This window comes from Sorex fumeus, unplaced genomic scaffold (genome assembly GCF_029834395.1).
Source record: "Sorex fumeus unplaced genomic scaffold, SorFum_2.1 ptg000041l, whole genome shotgun sequence".
NCBI lineage: Eukaryota > Metazoa > Chordata > Mammalia > Eulipotyphla > Soricidae > Sorex > Sorex fumeus.
The window spans coordinates 240,789-258,692 of NW_026606098.1; the positions used below are offsets into that span (position 1 = coordinate 240,789).

At 42.0% G+C, this 17,904-nt stretch overlaps 2 protein-coding genes across 2 annotated transcripts in view; one reads left to right on the plus strand and one right to left on the minus strand.

Moving 5' to 3' along the window:
- Positions 1 to 14,281, minus strand: part of LOC130028783 (filamin A-interacting protein 1-like) — a gene marked incomplete at its 3' end in the record, with an annotated part of 212,131 nt that extends 197,850 nt beyond the window's left edge. The window contains exon 1 of the mRNA XM_056119631.1: positions 14,115 to 14,281. The remainder of the gene's footprint in view (positions 1 to 14,114) is intronic.
- A 143-nt stretch (positions 14,282 to 14,424) lies between these two features.
- The window catches only part of CMSS1 (cms1 ribosomal small subunit homolog), an 81,092-nt gene continuing 77,612 nt past the window's right edge, over positions 14,425 to 17,904 (plus strand). Inside the window, exon 1 of the mRNA XM_056119477.1 lies at positions 14,425 to 14,537. Coding sequence (XP_055975452.1) covers positions 14,483 to 14,537 — 55 coding nt within the window. The 5' untranslated portion in view covers positions 14,425 to 14,482. The remainder of the gene's footprint in view (positions 14,538 to 17,904) is intronic.

Sequence of the window (17,904 nt, forward strand, 5' to 3'; positions counted from 1 at the left end):
AGGTAGAATGCTGCTATTGAAAAGCACTATCCCAGGTAGTTACAAAGTAGATATCTTTCTTGATTTTGCTTCCTGGAGGTGTTTGTGGTTAGTCTTTAAGCCTCAAGCAGAGATGACTCTGGCCTCTTGGTTACATATAGGATGGGAGCGAATCAGATTTGAGGTACCATGCCTATAGTTCCTCTGGATCTCTGTGATTTGGTGCAAACTAGAATCTTCATTAAATAATGGTGAAAAAGCAAACATATAGATGAGGGAAGAAATATATTTTTGCTTCCTTGCCATCCAGGCCTGGATGAAAGTAAGGTACCACTTTACTTTCTGAAGGAGTTAAAACAACAGCTGAAATGCCAACACCCCAGGACACGTGAGGAGAGGTTGTGTGCTGACTGTGTGTGCACAAGCTAGGACCAGAGATTTTTCTGGTAGCTACATTTAATATTTGGGGGGAAGAATCAACCCGGTTCTGCAGCCACATCAGTAATCTCCGGCCCTAAAGATCTCCCAAAGTTATGACCTTGTTTTCAGTCAAGTGCTTCCATTGGAATTTTTGATTGTGCTGAAAACAAATAGGGTCTTGAAAGTAGCATATGTGCCATCTGATCCATCATAGAAGGATTAGGGGTGGTGAGAGGAGACATAAATGTTCCCAGCATGGGACTAATGTGGAAAGAGAAGCAGAAACAGCCTCTCAAGCCTTCAGTCAGGGCTGCCTGCATAAGAGATTGTTGTAAATTTATTTTCTTTTGCTTTGACTCACACCAGGTCGGAACCTCCTAAGCCTCTCTTCATGTTCTACCCTATTGAGCAGTTTTTGTTTTTCTACCTTCTACTAGACCATTAACTTCCTCAAGGGCAAGAACAGTGCCAGTTTCCAGTCTGTCTTCTCTATGATTTTTTTTTCCTTTTTGGGTCACACCCAGCGATGCTCCGGGGTTACTCCTGGCTCATGCACTCAGGAATTAATCCTGGTGGTGCTCAGGGGACCATATGGGATGCTGGGAATTGAATCGAGCTGGCTGCATGCAAGGCAAACACCCTACCCGCTGTGCTATCGCTCTAGCCCTTCTATGATGTTTTCTATTCTTCAACTACTTAGTGTTTGATGCAAGGAACAAACCCAAGACTGCTGATTCCACTGAATTATTAGCACTTAATTGGCTACCAAAGACAGCACCTTACAGAGCCGGATTGCTCTGTTTTTTTGCAACCAGGGATTGTAATATTTAGTGTATATTAAAAGTTTTCTACAATGACTGGTATTAGTAGTGAGATATCTTCTGTTTGGGGAATGTTACTAAGCCATCTCATTAAAAATAGCCCTTCCCTCTCCCTCCAAGGTCTGCCAGGGTCGAGTAGATTGGCAAGGGCAGTTCAGAGGGAAAAGCTGTGTAATGCCTTTAGCTTGTTGCCATGAAGGTGCCAATGGGGGAGGGAAAATGTGGGTGGTTGGAGTTTGGGATGCTGAGTGCTGTGAAACCAGAATAACAAACTGATGGGGGCTGGGGGGAGGGAGGAGCCCATAGACTTTCTTAAATGCCTCCCCCAATTTTGGTATATTCTTGGGCACTTAGTGACCCTAGGCTAGAAGATTGCTTTTAAGCCAAGCAGTCTATCACGTGAGTAGAGGAACTGTCAAACTCAAGAGAAGGTTCCTGTGACAATAGCAGTGGGAATGCTGAGAGGACAAGAAAGACACCTGGATCCAGAGGCCTGAAGATCCAGAGGGAGGAGGTGGATGAACACCATTGGTTCTTTGAAGGCTATTGTTGGCCCTTTGGGGACTGCCTGCTACCTGCACAGTAAAATTGGGTTTGTTTAGTTTTTTTTATTGTCTTTTGTTGTTGTTGTTGTTGCTGCTTTTTTATTATTACTATTGAATCACTGTGAGATGGATTCGTACAAAGCTGTTCAGGATTAGGTTTCAGTTATACAGTATTTCAACACCCATCCCAACACCAGTGTACATTTCTAAGCACCAGTGTCCCCAGGTTCCCTCCCATCAACCCCCATCCCACTCTTAGCCTGCTTCTATGGCAGGTACACCTCTCTCTCTCTCTCTCTCTCTCTCTCTCTCTCCCTCCCTCTCTCTCTCTCTCTCTCCTCTCTCTCTCTCCTTCTCTCCCTCCTTTTGTGCCTTGTGGTTTGCAATACAGATAAATGAAAGTTTGTTGTGTATATCCCTTCATCCACTTCTAACACTCAGTTCTGTCCAGCAAGATCATTGCCAACTATTATTTCATCCTTGTCTCATCTCTAACTTACCTACCTTCCGCCCCACACACACTTGTGGTAGATTCCAACCATTGACAATCCTCCTAGCCCTTGTTTTTCCTGGAAGTGAAATCGTTTTTATTCTTTAACTTTTGTAATAGCTAGACATGACTACACAGTTTTACCAAAGATGTGAGTTCTTTAGGGGGGGGGGGGGTTCCCATAAATCTTGAATCGGGATTTTTTAGGAAAGCTGGAAGCACCGATCTGGCAGGTTCTGTCCATTATTGGGCAGAGTGCTGAAGGACCAAAGCTGGGCTGGATGGAGGGTGGGGTGTTGATTGCTGACAGGTCTTAGAAGCCCTCAGATGGATACTCCCAGCAACAGATACACATGATGCTTGGAGAAATGTACCTTGGATGACATCAGAGTTTGATCTTACTGGCTTCGCAGTAAGTATTTTGTTCCAATAAAGATGGCTCTGTCTCCCTTCACGCCCTACCGAGGCCACCAGTTGCCCCCCACTAGCGGCTCTCCAGCACGGCCACGACTCCAGAGCACAGAAACCAATTTCTTAACTATCTGACTTTCAGTAGAAATACTTCCAGGGTCAATAAGTAAAATAGCAGAAATCCAAAACCAACATATAATTCTTGAACCCAGCTGTAGAAAGCAAATCACTTCACAATGCTTTGTCAGCATGTCTGATTTGGGGGGGGGGGGGGGTAAACTCTAAATAATAGTGGTGAATCTTTTATTGAAACAGTGAATCTAATCAAAGCAGATAGAGTGTTAACTAGAATTCATCTGCCCCACAGGGACTGGGAGGGGTGGGGGGTGGGGTTTTATTGGGGTTCTTCATGGTAAAAAATAAGTTTTGGTGAAGGGAAATGTGCTTGATATTTGCGTGACTGAGACCTAAACCTGAAAGCTTTGTAACCTTTCCCATGGTGATTCAATAAATAAATAAATAAATAAATTAAATTAAAAAAAAAAAAGATGGCTCTGACTCAAGGGCAGGAGGGGATAGATGACAAGGGTCTGGGATACTCTGCATTCTCAAGGTCCCAGCTTCTATCCCCAGTGCTGTACCGAACCATCCTGCCTGCTCCCAAACAGCTGCAGTGTTAACACAGAAGTTTTCAGTGCATACAAGTATCAGTTTGCACCCCTATTTGCTTATAGGCCAAGTCATCAAGTTCAGCCTCCGTCATGATCTGAGATGTGACTGTTCATTTCCCTAGAAATGAGTGCAGCTTCTCTGGGTGTGATTGCGCTGGGGCAGGCTGGCCTTCTCCACTCAGCCCTGCACCCACCAGGCCCTTCGGCGGGATGAGGACTGCAGAGAAGTTTGCTCAGTCATTCTGACCCTTGCCTGAAGCAAGAAACAAGACCAAATGGACATAGTTTTGGTCGCACAGAGCCTGTTCACTCCATTGGTTGTCTTTGTTTATTCAAGAACTCTGAGCACTCCCCCACCCACCCACCCAACAAGAAATACGAACCACATTTTGTTTGAGATACTCCAGAGAGATGTAGCGATGTGGTTACCATTTTATAAACTTTTAAACAAAACTGTGAGCAGTTCACAACTTTGTTTAAAGAACAATGGCTTAGTTCACAGGCTTCTCTTCTCACCACCCCAGCCTAGACCACAGCGAGGAAGAACCAGGTTCAGAGGGCAGAGCTGGTCTTGACCCGGGACGGCTTTTGCAAATCCCAGGAATGACCAAGCTAGGGGTATGGGGCCTCTTTCCATTTTGCAAGCATGCCACGAATTTGTCCCACTGCTCTGGTGAATTGCCCCATTGTTCTGGTGATTTGCAAGACTATCTGCTTGCTAGCTAGTGAAAGAGAAATTCAGGAAATGGGAATCAACAGTTACCTCCATTTTTTTTTTCTATACTCAGAACTGAGAATCACCATTAGCATAGCTGGTTTTCTGCCAAACTCTTGCCATCCTTATTTCTGTCTCTATAGCCACTTTTCTCTGTCATTACCACAGACTCACCTGTGCTTTCATTCTAATGGGTTGGGTTTTGTTTTGTTTTGTTTTGTTTTATTGCTTTGGGTGCCACCATGGCCGCACCCAGTGGCAGTGGGGACTTAGGGGGTGCTTTGTGGTACCAGGGACCAAAGTCAGGGCTTTGCACATGCAAGGGATGTGCTTTTCCACTTCAGCCACATCCTGGTCCCTTATAATCATTCTATTAAAATATTTGCCTTAATTTAACATTCTTCTTATAAAGTGACTCATGCTTATAGGAAATTTCACTTATGAATTGTTTATACTTATAGCTATAGCTATTGTTCTTTGGCCTTATCTTGGAAAATGTTCATGGAAACACTTAACAGGAAGTACTGTTTAAATCTCCTAAACATTCTCTGAAAGCATATAAATATTTATCCATTTTTCCAGCTTATTCACAAAGCAGTTTAGTAGATCATTGTTCTATCAAATATTAAAATCAAAAAAACCTACTGGAGCTGAGAAATTGTAACTTTGGAGGTGGAAAGGCTTTGGTTTCCAAATATATTTTTAAGAAAGTGAAAATTGTAGAATTTTAGATTGATAGAATCCTTTTGGGCATATATATTTGAAAACAATTTCAGAACACCTCCAGGAAGAACTTTCTTTTGGATCAATTACAATTCCCATCCTACAGCTTCTTAGCTTAAAAGACTGATTAAAATATTAGCCAATTCTGGGGGGAGAGGGAATTCCAGGAAGACTCAGTAATCATTGCAAAGGGCAGTTAGAGGGCTATAAGATTAACCGTTTTAACCTAAAACACACCATTTCTTCTGTTTACTTAAAGCAATACTGACAAGCTACTTCCTGGAGATTAATGACAGACTGAGTTAATGGGCTGAAGGGAGGTCATTAATCCTTACACAAAGGTAGTCTGGAAAGTAGGAATGAAACACAACTTCTAGGTCAAGGTGCTGCCTTCCCAGGAGACATTTCAGGGGATTGGTTCCCTTTTCAGAAGCCCATCTGTACTGCTTGTTGTCACCCTCCCTTCTCTCAAGGTATACTTGAGCCTGAGAAATGCAATTAGGTCTTTAGAAGTGGCTTGTAAACTCTCCTCGCACCAAACCAACCTCTATCAATGAGTTTCCTCTTCTTCCTCTTTCTCACTTAAACCCATCGTAGACATCATTCATTTCAAGTGACTTCTCACCATGATACACATTTATTTGGTGTGAAAAGAGAATTATGCCTGAGAACTGTACTTGGGCAGTCGAAACATTCTCTCCTATGGGGTTTCGACTGGTTACAAGTTGTGTAATATCGATGGGTTATGCGGAAAATAGGAAACTACTGTCGGTGGTATGATAGTACCTCAGTAAATCAGAAAAAGGTCAGCTCATCAAAGGACACAGGTACCAATCAGGAAAGCTAAGTCCATGTGCAAGTTTCGAAACAGCAAAAATCCCCCAGAGATGTGCACTTGCAGGTGACAGTGTCAGACTTTGTCGAAGCTCAGTCCTCCCCCAGGTCTTGGATGTGATGTAGGCAGGTAGATTAGGGAAGCCCCCACTCCCCCCAACACACACACACACACACACACACACACACACACACACACACACACACATCATGGCAATGAAATTTCAGGAAGTAATAAAGCCACTCCTAAATCTGACCCACCTTGTGGATACACAAAGCAAGACCTAATTAAGACCTTCTCCAGCAACAGACCCTGAGGAGACCTGAGCCCTTGCTACAGAAAGAACCTGAAATGCCTGAAGGGAATTTCTTGAGAATGCTCAATTCCTTCCATTAATCCAATTAACCCTCAGCTAGCCCAGACCAGAGAAGGCTGGACCCATCCTCCAAGAGAAGATCCAGCAGGATCAAAGGTCAACAAAAGGAGTTTCAAAGACCACACCCAATTCTACCCCCTTGGCAGCAGCTCTAGCAACTCTTACTTAGTTAGAAAGCCCCACAGGGGAGTGGCTTGGAAAAACCCTATAAAAGCCACCTGGAACAAAGGGAGGGCAAGCTTACGCTGCCCGAGCCCTTGTGCTTATTACGCCCCTGTGCCTGAGCACATGTGGCGCCAAGCACATGTAGCACCTGCATCCCCTTCTTGAAATGTGTTCTTTCTTGTCTAATGCTGGGGTGTGTGTAGGGGTTTCTCTGTCTTTGGGGAAGCCGGGTTCTGTCTTAATCTCTCTCTCTCTCTCTCTCTCTCTCTCTCTCTCTCTCTCTCTCTCTCTCTCTCTCTCTCTCTCTCTCTCTCTCTCTCCCCCCACTTTTCTCTTCCCCCTCCCCTTCAAAACCTTCAAATAAAATCTGTTTTACTTCACTGCTCATCTACTCCTGAAATTCTTTTCTGCAAGGCGAACCCAGTAACCCTTGGTCACTGGTGGCAGAGGCGGATAGGGAGAAAGTGACCGTCTTCCTTCTTCCTGCTTCACATAAGCCACCCAAGCAGTCCACCGACATCAGGTGGAACCCATTCTGCAAGCTCACCCAACTGGAGCTCTTGCAATGGTCTTCCTAATTGGCTCGATTGATTAAACTCAAAATCAGGCAGAATACAGTGTGGGACCAGAAAGACTCGGAGAGGGACTAGAGCTATAGCACAGCAGGTAGGGCGTTTGCCTTGCACGCAGCCAACATGGCCGACCGAGGTTCGATTCCCAGCATCCCATATGGTCCCCCAAGCACCGCCAGGAGTAATTCCTGAGTGCATGAGCCAGGAGTAACCCCTGAGCATCGCTGGGTGTGATCCAAAAAGAAAAAAAAAAAAAAGGACTCAGAGAGAGTGAGAAACGTGGCTGATGATCTGGAGCCACCCACTGAGGGACTATACCAAAAACTATTCTTTGGCCAAAGATTAGTTAAGGGCTAGAGTACGTACCTGGGCAGCATCTTCTGTAAGACAGTGTCTTTGGGGAGGACTTTAGGATCCAGAAGCTTGCACATCATCCTGTACTAGAGTCCGTTTCACCCTTCTTGCTTCTGTGAATGCCTGCTTCACTTGAAACTTACTAGATAAATTACATCTCAGTTGATTCACTCAAATGATATATCACTGATACTTCCAGCAGTTCAAGGCCAATACTCTGAATTGTGTTTTCGAGACTTTTGGAAAAGTTCTCCAGAGATCATTTTTGCTGATTTTGTTTTTAATGCTAAAAGAAACTTAGGGAGCAGAAATGCTTTCTGCTCAGAATAAAGGGTCGAAATGCGAAGCCCTTTCAAATGGCAACCGGCATTTTATCAGGTGCATATATCTAATTTAATTTTGAAAGCATTCCATCCTTGTGGATTTTGTGACAAAGCCCAAAGATGGAAATTTGTAGCTACCAGTTCAAACTTAACTACTGTTTTAGGGCTCCACGTGAAGATGAAAAGCTTTACTTTCTTTAATAGTCTTTTTGAAAATCCTTATGTATTTAGAGATTAGTTCCAGTAGATCGTGCTGGACCTTTCCAATTATCTTTTCACCTGAAATTGCCTTGTACAAATGAACTATCCAGATGTGAAAGGAAACGTAATAATAGAATTATGTGCTGAAATAGCTAGATTATTTCAGTCGTGATTGCAATTTTATGATACCATCTGGGAAAATTGCTAAATAGTATGAATTGGGGATAAGCCTATTTTTCTCCCCTCAGCAAGCATTGGCAGGAGCGATAGCACACCCGGTAGGGCATTTGCCTTGCATGCGGCCAACCCAGGTTCGATTCCTTCGACCCTCTCGGAGAGCCCAGCATGCTACCAAGAGTATTCCGCCCGCACAGCAGAGCCTGGCAAGCTCCCCGTGGCGTATTGGATATGCCAGACACAGTAATAACAAGTCTCACCATGGGGGCGTTACTGGTGCCCGCTTGAGCAAATCAATGAACAACAGGAGGACAGTGCTACAGCAAGCATTATGGCCTCCGTTGGTAGTAATTTAAGAGCAGTAGGACAGGGAAATGTCCTCCATGGTAGACCACTTGCCTTGCATTAAGAGACACTGGGTTTGAACCTCTGAACCACAAAAAGAGAGAATGAGAGAGAGCAAAAGGGAAGAGGAGCAGTGGAACCCCCGATTATGTGAGAGCTTAAACTGAGGTTTTCTTTTACACATTTGGTATATAGTACATACAATTTCTAAGAAACCTGAGTTAACAATGGATTATAGTAAAACTTGCTATTTTTGTATACAAATGCTATCTTTGCAAATTAAGAAAGAACAAATAAACCCTTTAAAGTTCCTTGTCTTTAAAAAAAAACTAATCTACTGTTAAAATTCATCAAAAGTACTGTTCCCTAAATAATCACTGCCATACCAGAAATATTCTGTTACCCATTCTAGAGTAATTTGTACACATTTGGGAATTTTATTGTCTTCTCAGAAATCTCAGGGCTATGGAGCCATAGATAGTTAGATTTTGAATATAGAAATTGCTGGATAATTTCAGGGAAGGCAAGGAGATATTTCTTTTTTTTTTTTCTGCTTTTTGGGTCACACCCGGCTATGCACAAGGGTTACTCCTGGCTCATGCACTCAGGAATTACTCCTGACAGTGCTCAGGGGACCTATGGGATGCTGGGAATCAAACCCGGGTCAGCCACATGCAAGGCAAACGCCCTACCCGCTGTGCTTTCACTCCAGCCCCCAAAGAGATATTTGTAATTTTACATAAATTGAGGAAATTTTATGGTTAAATTCATTTTTTATTTTGGTTTATTTGATAGTTAAATTTTAATAATCCATTTTTTTGACTTTTTCTCTAATGCCCAATTTTTTAAAAATTGACATTTTAAAACTCAGAGCTATGTATGAGCATGTAGTATCTAAATCAGTGATTCTTAAGGTACCAAAGAAAATATATTATTCAAATTTTAATTTCCTTAGTTTCTGGATGACATTTCTAGCCCAAACCTTCTTCATTTGTTCTACGGACTCCAAAGTTTTATGTCTGTATCTTGTAGAATTTATCAACTTTGGAGTCTTTGTAACATTTATCAGCTTATCAGAAAACTTGGAGTACTACGTATTTTTTTAGGCCCAAACTAACAAAATACGTAGTGGAGGGATTTTTCTGCATTCATAACAGTAATAGTATTAGTGCCTGGTTCTTGTACACTTCCTATATACCACTAACTATAGTTCCCTAGTTTTATATTTCTCCTTTATTGAACCTAACAAGCCAATGCAAGTATCATCTCCCTTTGGTGACTGAAGGTTTTGAAGAGGTTCGATGGCAATCATTTGCTTTTCTTCTTTAATATAAAGTTATTTTTGCATCGGTTGGAAGGAAATACAGTAACAGGTTTTTACATTCTGAGCTACTAACTGCACCTGCTTCGGATCTAAAACTGAAGTAGAAAACACAAGGCATAACCCCACATGCTCCCTGATCAAATGCAAAGATTCCTAAAATAGGTTTGTAGAAAAGATGTTCCAGGCAGCTGGAAACCAAGGACTTGGTGTCACTACGCGCAACCTGGCAGTTTAATAACATGGCTCAGATGCAGCTGCCTCCTTTTCTCTGTTACAAGGCCAGGAACGGTCGGGAGGAGGGGGGTAGTGGAAAGGGGGGAAAGTGTTGGGGGTGGGGGTAGGGAGGGATTATGCTTTTTTCTCCAAATTTGACTCTTCCGATAAAGGGTTCTCAGATCCATCCTGAAGATCTACAATGAACTTGAATCACCAAACAATGACAACCAAATTTAGATATGTGCAAAATGAATTCAATGGAAAACTGGAAGAGTGAAATGAAGACTTTTAGTATCTGTTCGCAGCAGGCCAGGTCACTCTTTCAAACTCCACCAGAAAGACTGCTCTGTCCCATCTGCCTTTTTGTTTGTTTGCCTGTTTATATGTGTTATTTGCAGTGCCAACACTGAACCAAGGTCTCTTGCATGCCACGCATGCATTTTTGCAACCAAGTTACATCAGTCTGCTAGTCTGCCTGTCTTGTTACCCTCTCAGTTAACCATTCTTACATCTTTTGCAAAGGGATTTTTTTTTCATAATGTTCTCTCTTACTCGTGATCAGCTGCCCTCTCAAGGGTCCATTTATGTTTCTACCAGAAGGTGGATTGACTAAATAATTGGTTTGATTTAATATGGCAGATTTTTTTTTTTTACTGCCAGTTTGGCATTCATCAGCCAGCAGTTTAAAATTTCTTCTGCATTCACATGAAGGTAAACATACTAATATGTAATACTGTTCTTGTCTTTCAAAGACAAGAACAGGAGGTGGAGTGATAGAATAGTGGGTAGGGCATTTGCCTTGCATGAGGCTGACCCAAGTTCTATCCCCGGCACCAGATCTGGTACCCCAAGCACTTCCAGGAGTAACTCCTGAATGCAGAACCAAGGGTAGTCCCTGAGCACCACCAGATGAGCTCCAAAACCAAAAAGAAAGGGAAACATAAAACAAAACAGTAGATTATGTCTCTTTCAGCAACTCTGATGCTCTTTAGAGATCCAGAGGAAAGAAGTGTAAAGTGAGTACTTAGGAGGAAAATGGGGACTGGAGTGAGGGGAGGGGAGTAGGTATGAGCAGGGTGGGGGCAGTACAGAAACTTTTCAGTTAGCTGCTGCCACTTCTAAAAGTAGGTTGGAGCTACGAAAACTCAATACTCACTTTGAACACTCATTGCCTCTAGTTTGATATTTGAGAAATTACTGAATGAGATTGTGCATCAGAGAGAAAATTAGCTAACTTCTAAAGTCTAGTTTGGTCTTCTGAACATGAAATGATGTCTTTCTGGGATTAAGGTCACCTTGGGATCAACTATCTGAGTTTCCTTTTTTTTTTCTTTTTGGGTCACACCCGGCTATGCACAGGGGTTACTTCTGACTCATGCGCTCAGGAATTACTCCTGGCAGTGCTCAGGGAAACCATATGGGATACTGGGAATCGAACCCGGGTCGGCTGCATGCAAAGCAAATGCCCTACCCGCCATACTATTGCTCGAGCCCCTATCTGTGTTTCCTAAACCACGTAAAATACTTGAAAACTACCAAATGACATTTGTGTTACAATTAATGCCATCAGACAAAGTTTCCTCCACCAAGGTCAAAACACATGAGTTATGGCTATTCTTTGACTTTTCCTCCAACTGTTAAATTGTCTCTACAGTCAGATATTATAGATGCATATTCAACTTCCATCTGCTTTGAACTTCAACTGGCTATGAGAACATATTCAGATTGTGTGCCAGTGTTTCCTTAGGGACTTTCTGTCTGACCCACTTCTCAAGAAGCAAGCATGAGACTTTTGATATCATGTTTACTTGATACCAAAAGGTATATGACGTTTTTGTCCAACATCTGTACCTTAGAACAGAAATGTTAGCATTCCTCAAAGTAGGTCAGAGTGTTGCAATACAATGTATATTCTCATCTGATTATTTGATTTTTGAAACTATCTCCACATATTGCAGGCAAAGAATAATTCATTTCAAAATAGAAATTTTAAAAAATTGGATTAAACTTTTTATCAGAAATGAGAGGAAAAACACTCACTGTGGTAAACATAAACAATATACAAATTCAGATAACTAGTAATTGACTCCCCTATGAATAGTCCTACAATCCGGGTTTGTAGAAATCATGTTTGTCTTATTCACTGCTGGGTCCCTAATAACCTAACACTTGGGTACACACACAGTAGGACTTGGCAGATAGTAGGCACTCTAAAATATTTGCTGAATGAATGAATAAATGGGCAAACAAACTAAGCCCTTTACTATAAAAGTGTTCCCCATTATTACAGTGGATCAAAAAATATTGTGCTCAGCATGACCATTTTTTTCTTTAAATGTTTTTACCATGACATTTTTGAGAGATGACAAAAGTATTATAGTGATAACAAAAAGTTTGCTTTAGATTGACATGAAGAATAATATGGACCCTTCTAAAAGAAAAATTATAAGCCCCTGTATTTTTCTTTTCTTGGATTTATAAGAAACTCTTAGCAAGCTGCAATATCAGTTTCCTACTATGTTTTATCAATTGCACCATCATGATTTAGACCACAATGAAGTAGCTCTATATCCAAAAAATAGTCTCACTTACCTAAGACCAGTTCTTAGCAAACAAATTCATTACTTCAGTAAGTTTACATTTTTTAAAAAGACAATTATTTTAGCAGAAGCTGAACCTAAAAAAATTTTTTCCTTCCCTTTGTTAATGCTTAAGAATTTCTTTGCCCCAGAATTTTTATAAAGCGTTTTCTTAAGAACCCAAACCCTCCATTCTTTGAGGAAATCAGATTAGACCTGTCTTTATTTTATTTCATTTTGTTTTGTGGGTTTGTCTGGCAATGCTCAGGGATTACTCCTCGCTCTGTGCTCAAGGGTCACTTCTGACAGTCCTCAGGTGATCATATGGGGTGCTGGGAATTGAACCAGGTCAACTGAGTACAGGCAGGCACCGTACCCACTGTATTATCTATCTCTCCAACCCAAGAATAGACCTGGCTTAACTGGCCAGTCTGTTTAAGTAAGTGGAGACAGCTATGAAAATTATTATTGCCTTTAGATTCACAAAAGTCATCAGCTCTTATGCTTTTTTTAATTCAGCATACTTGTAATTTCATACTAATATCCACTGACAACATATTATAGAGTTATGTTTGCTTGGGATATTTGTTTTGCATAGATAGAAGATTAGTATATTAGATAGTATCATCACCATGTGACCTTTTCACTTGAAGTTGCAGAAATATTACCGTTGTTCAAAAGAGTTCTCTCTCTCAAGTAGTATGGTAGTCCATGAGCCCATTACACAAATTACTACACACATGTCATATGGTGAGTGTAATTTAGCAATATTTGTATTGTACCTCTTGAAATTCTTCCTGAGCCTTGCACAGATATTTTAAAACTACATTGTGAACACCAATTATTATGAAGAGTTAAAAAAGCATGATAACCCAGTCATTTTTCTAAATTTGTTTCTCCTTTGAATGGGATGCCGAGTTCAAAACTGTGCCATCACGCTGAACATTGAATAATACTCACTTCCAGTGAGCATGTACAGTGAGTAAAACAATCTTCGATAAGATTAACACCAATCTAGCACTATTCCCATGAACATGGAGATGTGATGCACCCATGAATACCAAATCATGATAAGAAGTTTTTAGAGATATGAAGTGTTTCTTAAAACCATTCAGGTGCTGGAGAGGTAGTAAGTATAGTGGGTAGTACACTTGCCCTTAACATGGCTGACCCGGGTTTGATCTCTGGCATCCCATATGGTTCCCCGAGTACCACCAGGAGTGATTCCTGAGTGCAGAGCCAGGAGTAACCCCTGAGCATCACCAGGTGTGGTCCCAAAAATAAAAAAATAAAAAGTAAGCATTCAGAAGCACCTCTCAATAATCAACTTCTATTTTATGGCCCCCATTCATCAGTCTTAGCATAAAAGAATTAGAAACGAATTAGGATCAAAGGTTTTTTGCTTTCTTTCGAAGACTGCAATCTAGTTGCCCTTCGTAGATGCTGGTTTCTTCCCTCTTTCTATGAGAAGATAATTATTCCTCTCCAAAGTAATATATCTGGTATTCATATCCATTTTCATCACATGGTAAAAAATCTTGAAGTTACATATTGATCATCCACAAAATGAAATTATTAGCAAAGAACAGCATTTCTACAAGAATTTGTTTTACTTTGAGAGTAGCAATTTAAATTTCCATCATGTTTTTTTCTTGCCTATGAATTTAGCAACTTGCCAGTTGTACTTCTCTGTTCCAAGTGGCTCTTACACATGTTAGTTATGTCACCATCTATCATAAATTCTTAATCAAGCCTGAGGTTGACTGCCTCCCCTTGTAGACTGTCCAGGTGACCTGGAAAGTGGTGTTAGCAACTTTGGATGTTCCATAACACATCCCCAAGCTTCTTCTCAACAATGACAGGGACACTTACCTTACTGCTCAGCTAAACTTTGCTCGACCACACCCCGCGGTTCCCTCTTCTCATCCCCACCAAAATCCAATAGTGGAATCCAGGGACCAACAGCAATGTTTTCTTCGTTTCTTTTTGGACACTCTCTCAGTTTCTGTTTTGTGGGCTTCAAAGTCACGAAGGGTTTGCAACCAGGGACCACTCACAGTTCTGCACTGGCAAGGAAGTGGGGAGCCCAACAATGATTGGGCCCAAACACTAAATAAAACCCTCCTCCCTCTGCGGACAGTGTCCTTCATACTCTGAAGACAGGCGACTTTGCTGAATGCCTCAGTCCACAGCTTGCCAGTCTCCACAGAAGAAAGGGTCTCACTCCACCAGGCCGCGTGATGAGACAACTCAAAAGCCGGGATCCATCTGTCCAGTGCAAACAGATAGAGACAGGTATAGACTTTGTGAGTGTGACTCTGTGTGTGTGTGTGTGCGTGTGTGTGTGTGTGCATGTGTGAGTGTGCGCATGCGTGCTTGCATGCCAGTGCCCAGCAGCTGTTGTCCAGATTAGAGGACATCACTCTTTGGCAGGCGTTTCTGAAACACTCTCTGGGGTCATTTTAAATTCATGTGCACCTCTGAGGTGAAAGAAGAAACTTCCCAGACATAACCTAAGTCTCCTCAAGTCGGGGCCTTGTCACTGCCCCAACTACATGCTGTCTGAGCTACAAGCAGCTAATGTCAACATTTAATTTTTTTTATGGTTAGTTCTTTTATTCTGGGCACTGTTCTTTACAGACTGTTGTTAGTAGGGTTTCAGACATGAGCTATTCCAGCACTGCCCATGTGTCCCCTCCCTCTGTTATCGGCCCAAGGGCCCTCACGCACCCTCCCCACCCCAGTGGTAAACTTCCTACTTCAGACAGGATCTCTATTTCTGTCATCTTTGGGTATTTGTTATTCTTCTATTCTGTTTCTTCATAGTCTTCATCGAAGAAAGATCATTCTGGGTTTCTTCCCTCTCCTGACTGATTTCACTCAACATGATAACTCTCCAGATCTATTCACCTATAATGCCAGCATCGTAGGAATGTTCCATGTCCCGCATGGATGCTAAATTGAACCCCATTCTGTACCTTGCAACCCTGAACTGATACAAGCCTTCTTTGAGATTTAAGTAATGAGGGCATGACCTTTCATTTGAAAGTCATAACCCAAGGCCCTCTAGTGATCCGCTATTATTAACATGTTGAACTGAACTTGAATGCTGTCTGTTCCATTCAGCTTCACTGAGACATGAGTGAAAAGTACTGAAGCCTATGTAGAGCAACATCCAAATGATTGAGTGCTATTGTTGTGATCATGTTTATGTTTATGTTTATTGTCGTTTTGTTTAGGGTATGTTTTGGTGTTGACCCAGCAGTGCTGAGTGCTTGCTCTTGACTCTGTGCCCAGGGATCATTTCTGGCAGTGCTAGGGGACCAGATATAGTGCTAGAGATGTAACCCATCTCCATAGGGTCACCTGCATGCAAAGCAAACATCTTACGTCTTACCATGTTAGTGTCTCTCCAGCCTCATATTATTCCAGTTGTTGTTTCTTTTTTTATGTTATGCAGGTGATTAAAAAAAAAAAAACAACAACAACAGTACTCATTCCTCAAATGGCTAAAATTGGAAGAATCTCATTTTCTTCAGTGCAGCAGCACTTGTTTCAGTTGGAAGAGGGGGGACAGGAAGGGAGAGCTTGTTACTTTTCCCAGTTAGTTTTCAATCAGAACCTTCCTCAGACAAGCCCATCTCTTCCCTGGGACGCAGACTCTGTGTTTTCTTTTTTTTTTTTTTCTTTTTTCTTTATGGGTCACACTCAGTGATGCTCAGATTATTCCTGGCTCTGCACTCCAGACTTATTCCTGGCAGTGCTCGGGGAATCATATGGATGCCAGGGATTGAAACCAGGAAGGCCACATGCAAGGTAAACGCCCTACCTACTGTACTGTCGCTCAGGCCCTCTGCGTTTTCTTATTTAATTCTTACAGCATCTCCTTAAAGCAGTACAATTTGGGTGATCAAACTTAAAATGCTAATGCTTAGAACGATTGAATAGCTTCCCCCTTGTTTCATGGCGGCCAACTAAGTCTGGGAAAGCAAAACTGGGTCCGTGCTATTTTGTTTTCTCCTTAACATGACCGTTGAACCAAGTTAAAATTCACAGGAAAAAAGAAGAAAGATTTCTTATATACTCTTCACCCAGGTTTTTCAATTTCTCATGTTTTACACATTTTCTTTCCCCATTTTATCTTCCTTCTCCTCCCACTTCCCCTCTCCTCCCTCTTTCTGCACCCTTGTGCTTGTATATATTTGGATATATTTTTTTCTGGGGCTGGAATAGCACAGCGGTAGGGCGTTTGCCTTACAAGCAGCCAACATGGCCCACCCAAGTTCGATTCCTCCGCCCCTCTTGGAGAGCCCGGCAAGCTACCAAGAGTATCTCGCCCGCACGGCAGAGCCTGGCAAGCTACCCGTGACGTATTCGATATGCCAAACACAGTAACAACAAGTCTCATGATGGAGACGTTACTGGGCCCTCTCTAGCAAATTGATGAACAACGGGCGGACCGTGACCGTGATGTTTTTTCTGAATCAATTTATATATATTTAAGTGTTAGTATTCAGAATCTCCCTTATGTAATTGCAGTAAAATCAAATTCAGTTACTTGGTATGGATACAGTGTGACTTCCTGTCGTTAATGGAGCTGGTGTGGGGGGTCCCAGCAGTCCCAAAGACTACCAGCTCCTCCCTGCACGGGCTGAGGAGGAATTGTGCAGTCCTGGAACTGAAGCCAGCCAGAGTGTCACACCTACAGGACATTTGTGCCACCACTGTTCCACATCCCCTGCCCACAATAATACTCTCTAATGCATAGTACTTCATTCATCTTTTTTGACAAATGTCTCAATAATATCTTTTATAGGAAAAACTGTTATTACATCAGTTCAGGATTACATGCTGCATTCAGTTGTCACTTCTCTCCTTCATTCTTGAATAGTCTTTGTCTTCTGTGACTTGCTACTTTTGAAGAGTAAATCTGGGGGGCAGGGGTTGTTTGGTCGGTTGACTGGTTTGGTTTTAGACCACAAGGGCAGTGCTCAGGGTTTACTACTGGATCTGTGCTCCTGGCAGGTCTCAGGAGACCCAGGGGGTGTCAGGGGTTAAGCCCAGGTTGGCCAGATGAAGGCAAGTGCCCTACCTGCTATGCAATCTCTCCATCCCCTGAATAGCAAATTTAGTAAAAACATGCCTCATTTTAGGTTTGTGTGACATTTCTTCCTTGAGCCCTGTGGCTTGTGACCAGAATACTATAGAAGCAAGGTTGTATTCTTTTGTTGTAGAGGAGATGCTTATATTGAGTTGGTCCTGTAACCAGTCTGACTTCAACTCAGTCCTTTTCAGCTGTGAAGTTCCAGTTTTTCCCTTCGTAACTTATGCTTTGTAGGAAGACATGTTGAGTCTGTGTAAATACTGGTCATAAACAAACTTTCTACTATGAGGAAGCGCTCCCCCATTTCCTCTACTTCCTTCTCTATTTATGTTAACATGTGTTTACGGATTTCTGTTTTATTTCATGAGTTAAAATCCTCTAATATAATTATTTACTTTGTTGCCCAAATGATCTCTGTTTGAGGAACCCCTTCAATTTGTCTGTTGTGTCTTTTCATTTGTTTGTTTTGACAAGATCTCATGATTTTCTGAGGACTTCCTTGGCATGATCGTCTTGTGCTTTCTCTCAATTCTGCAATTACCCACATCCCAGGAGACC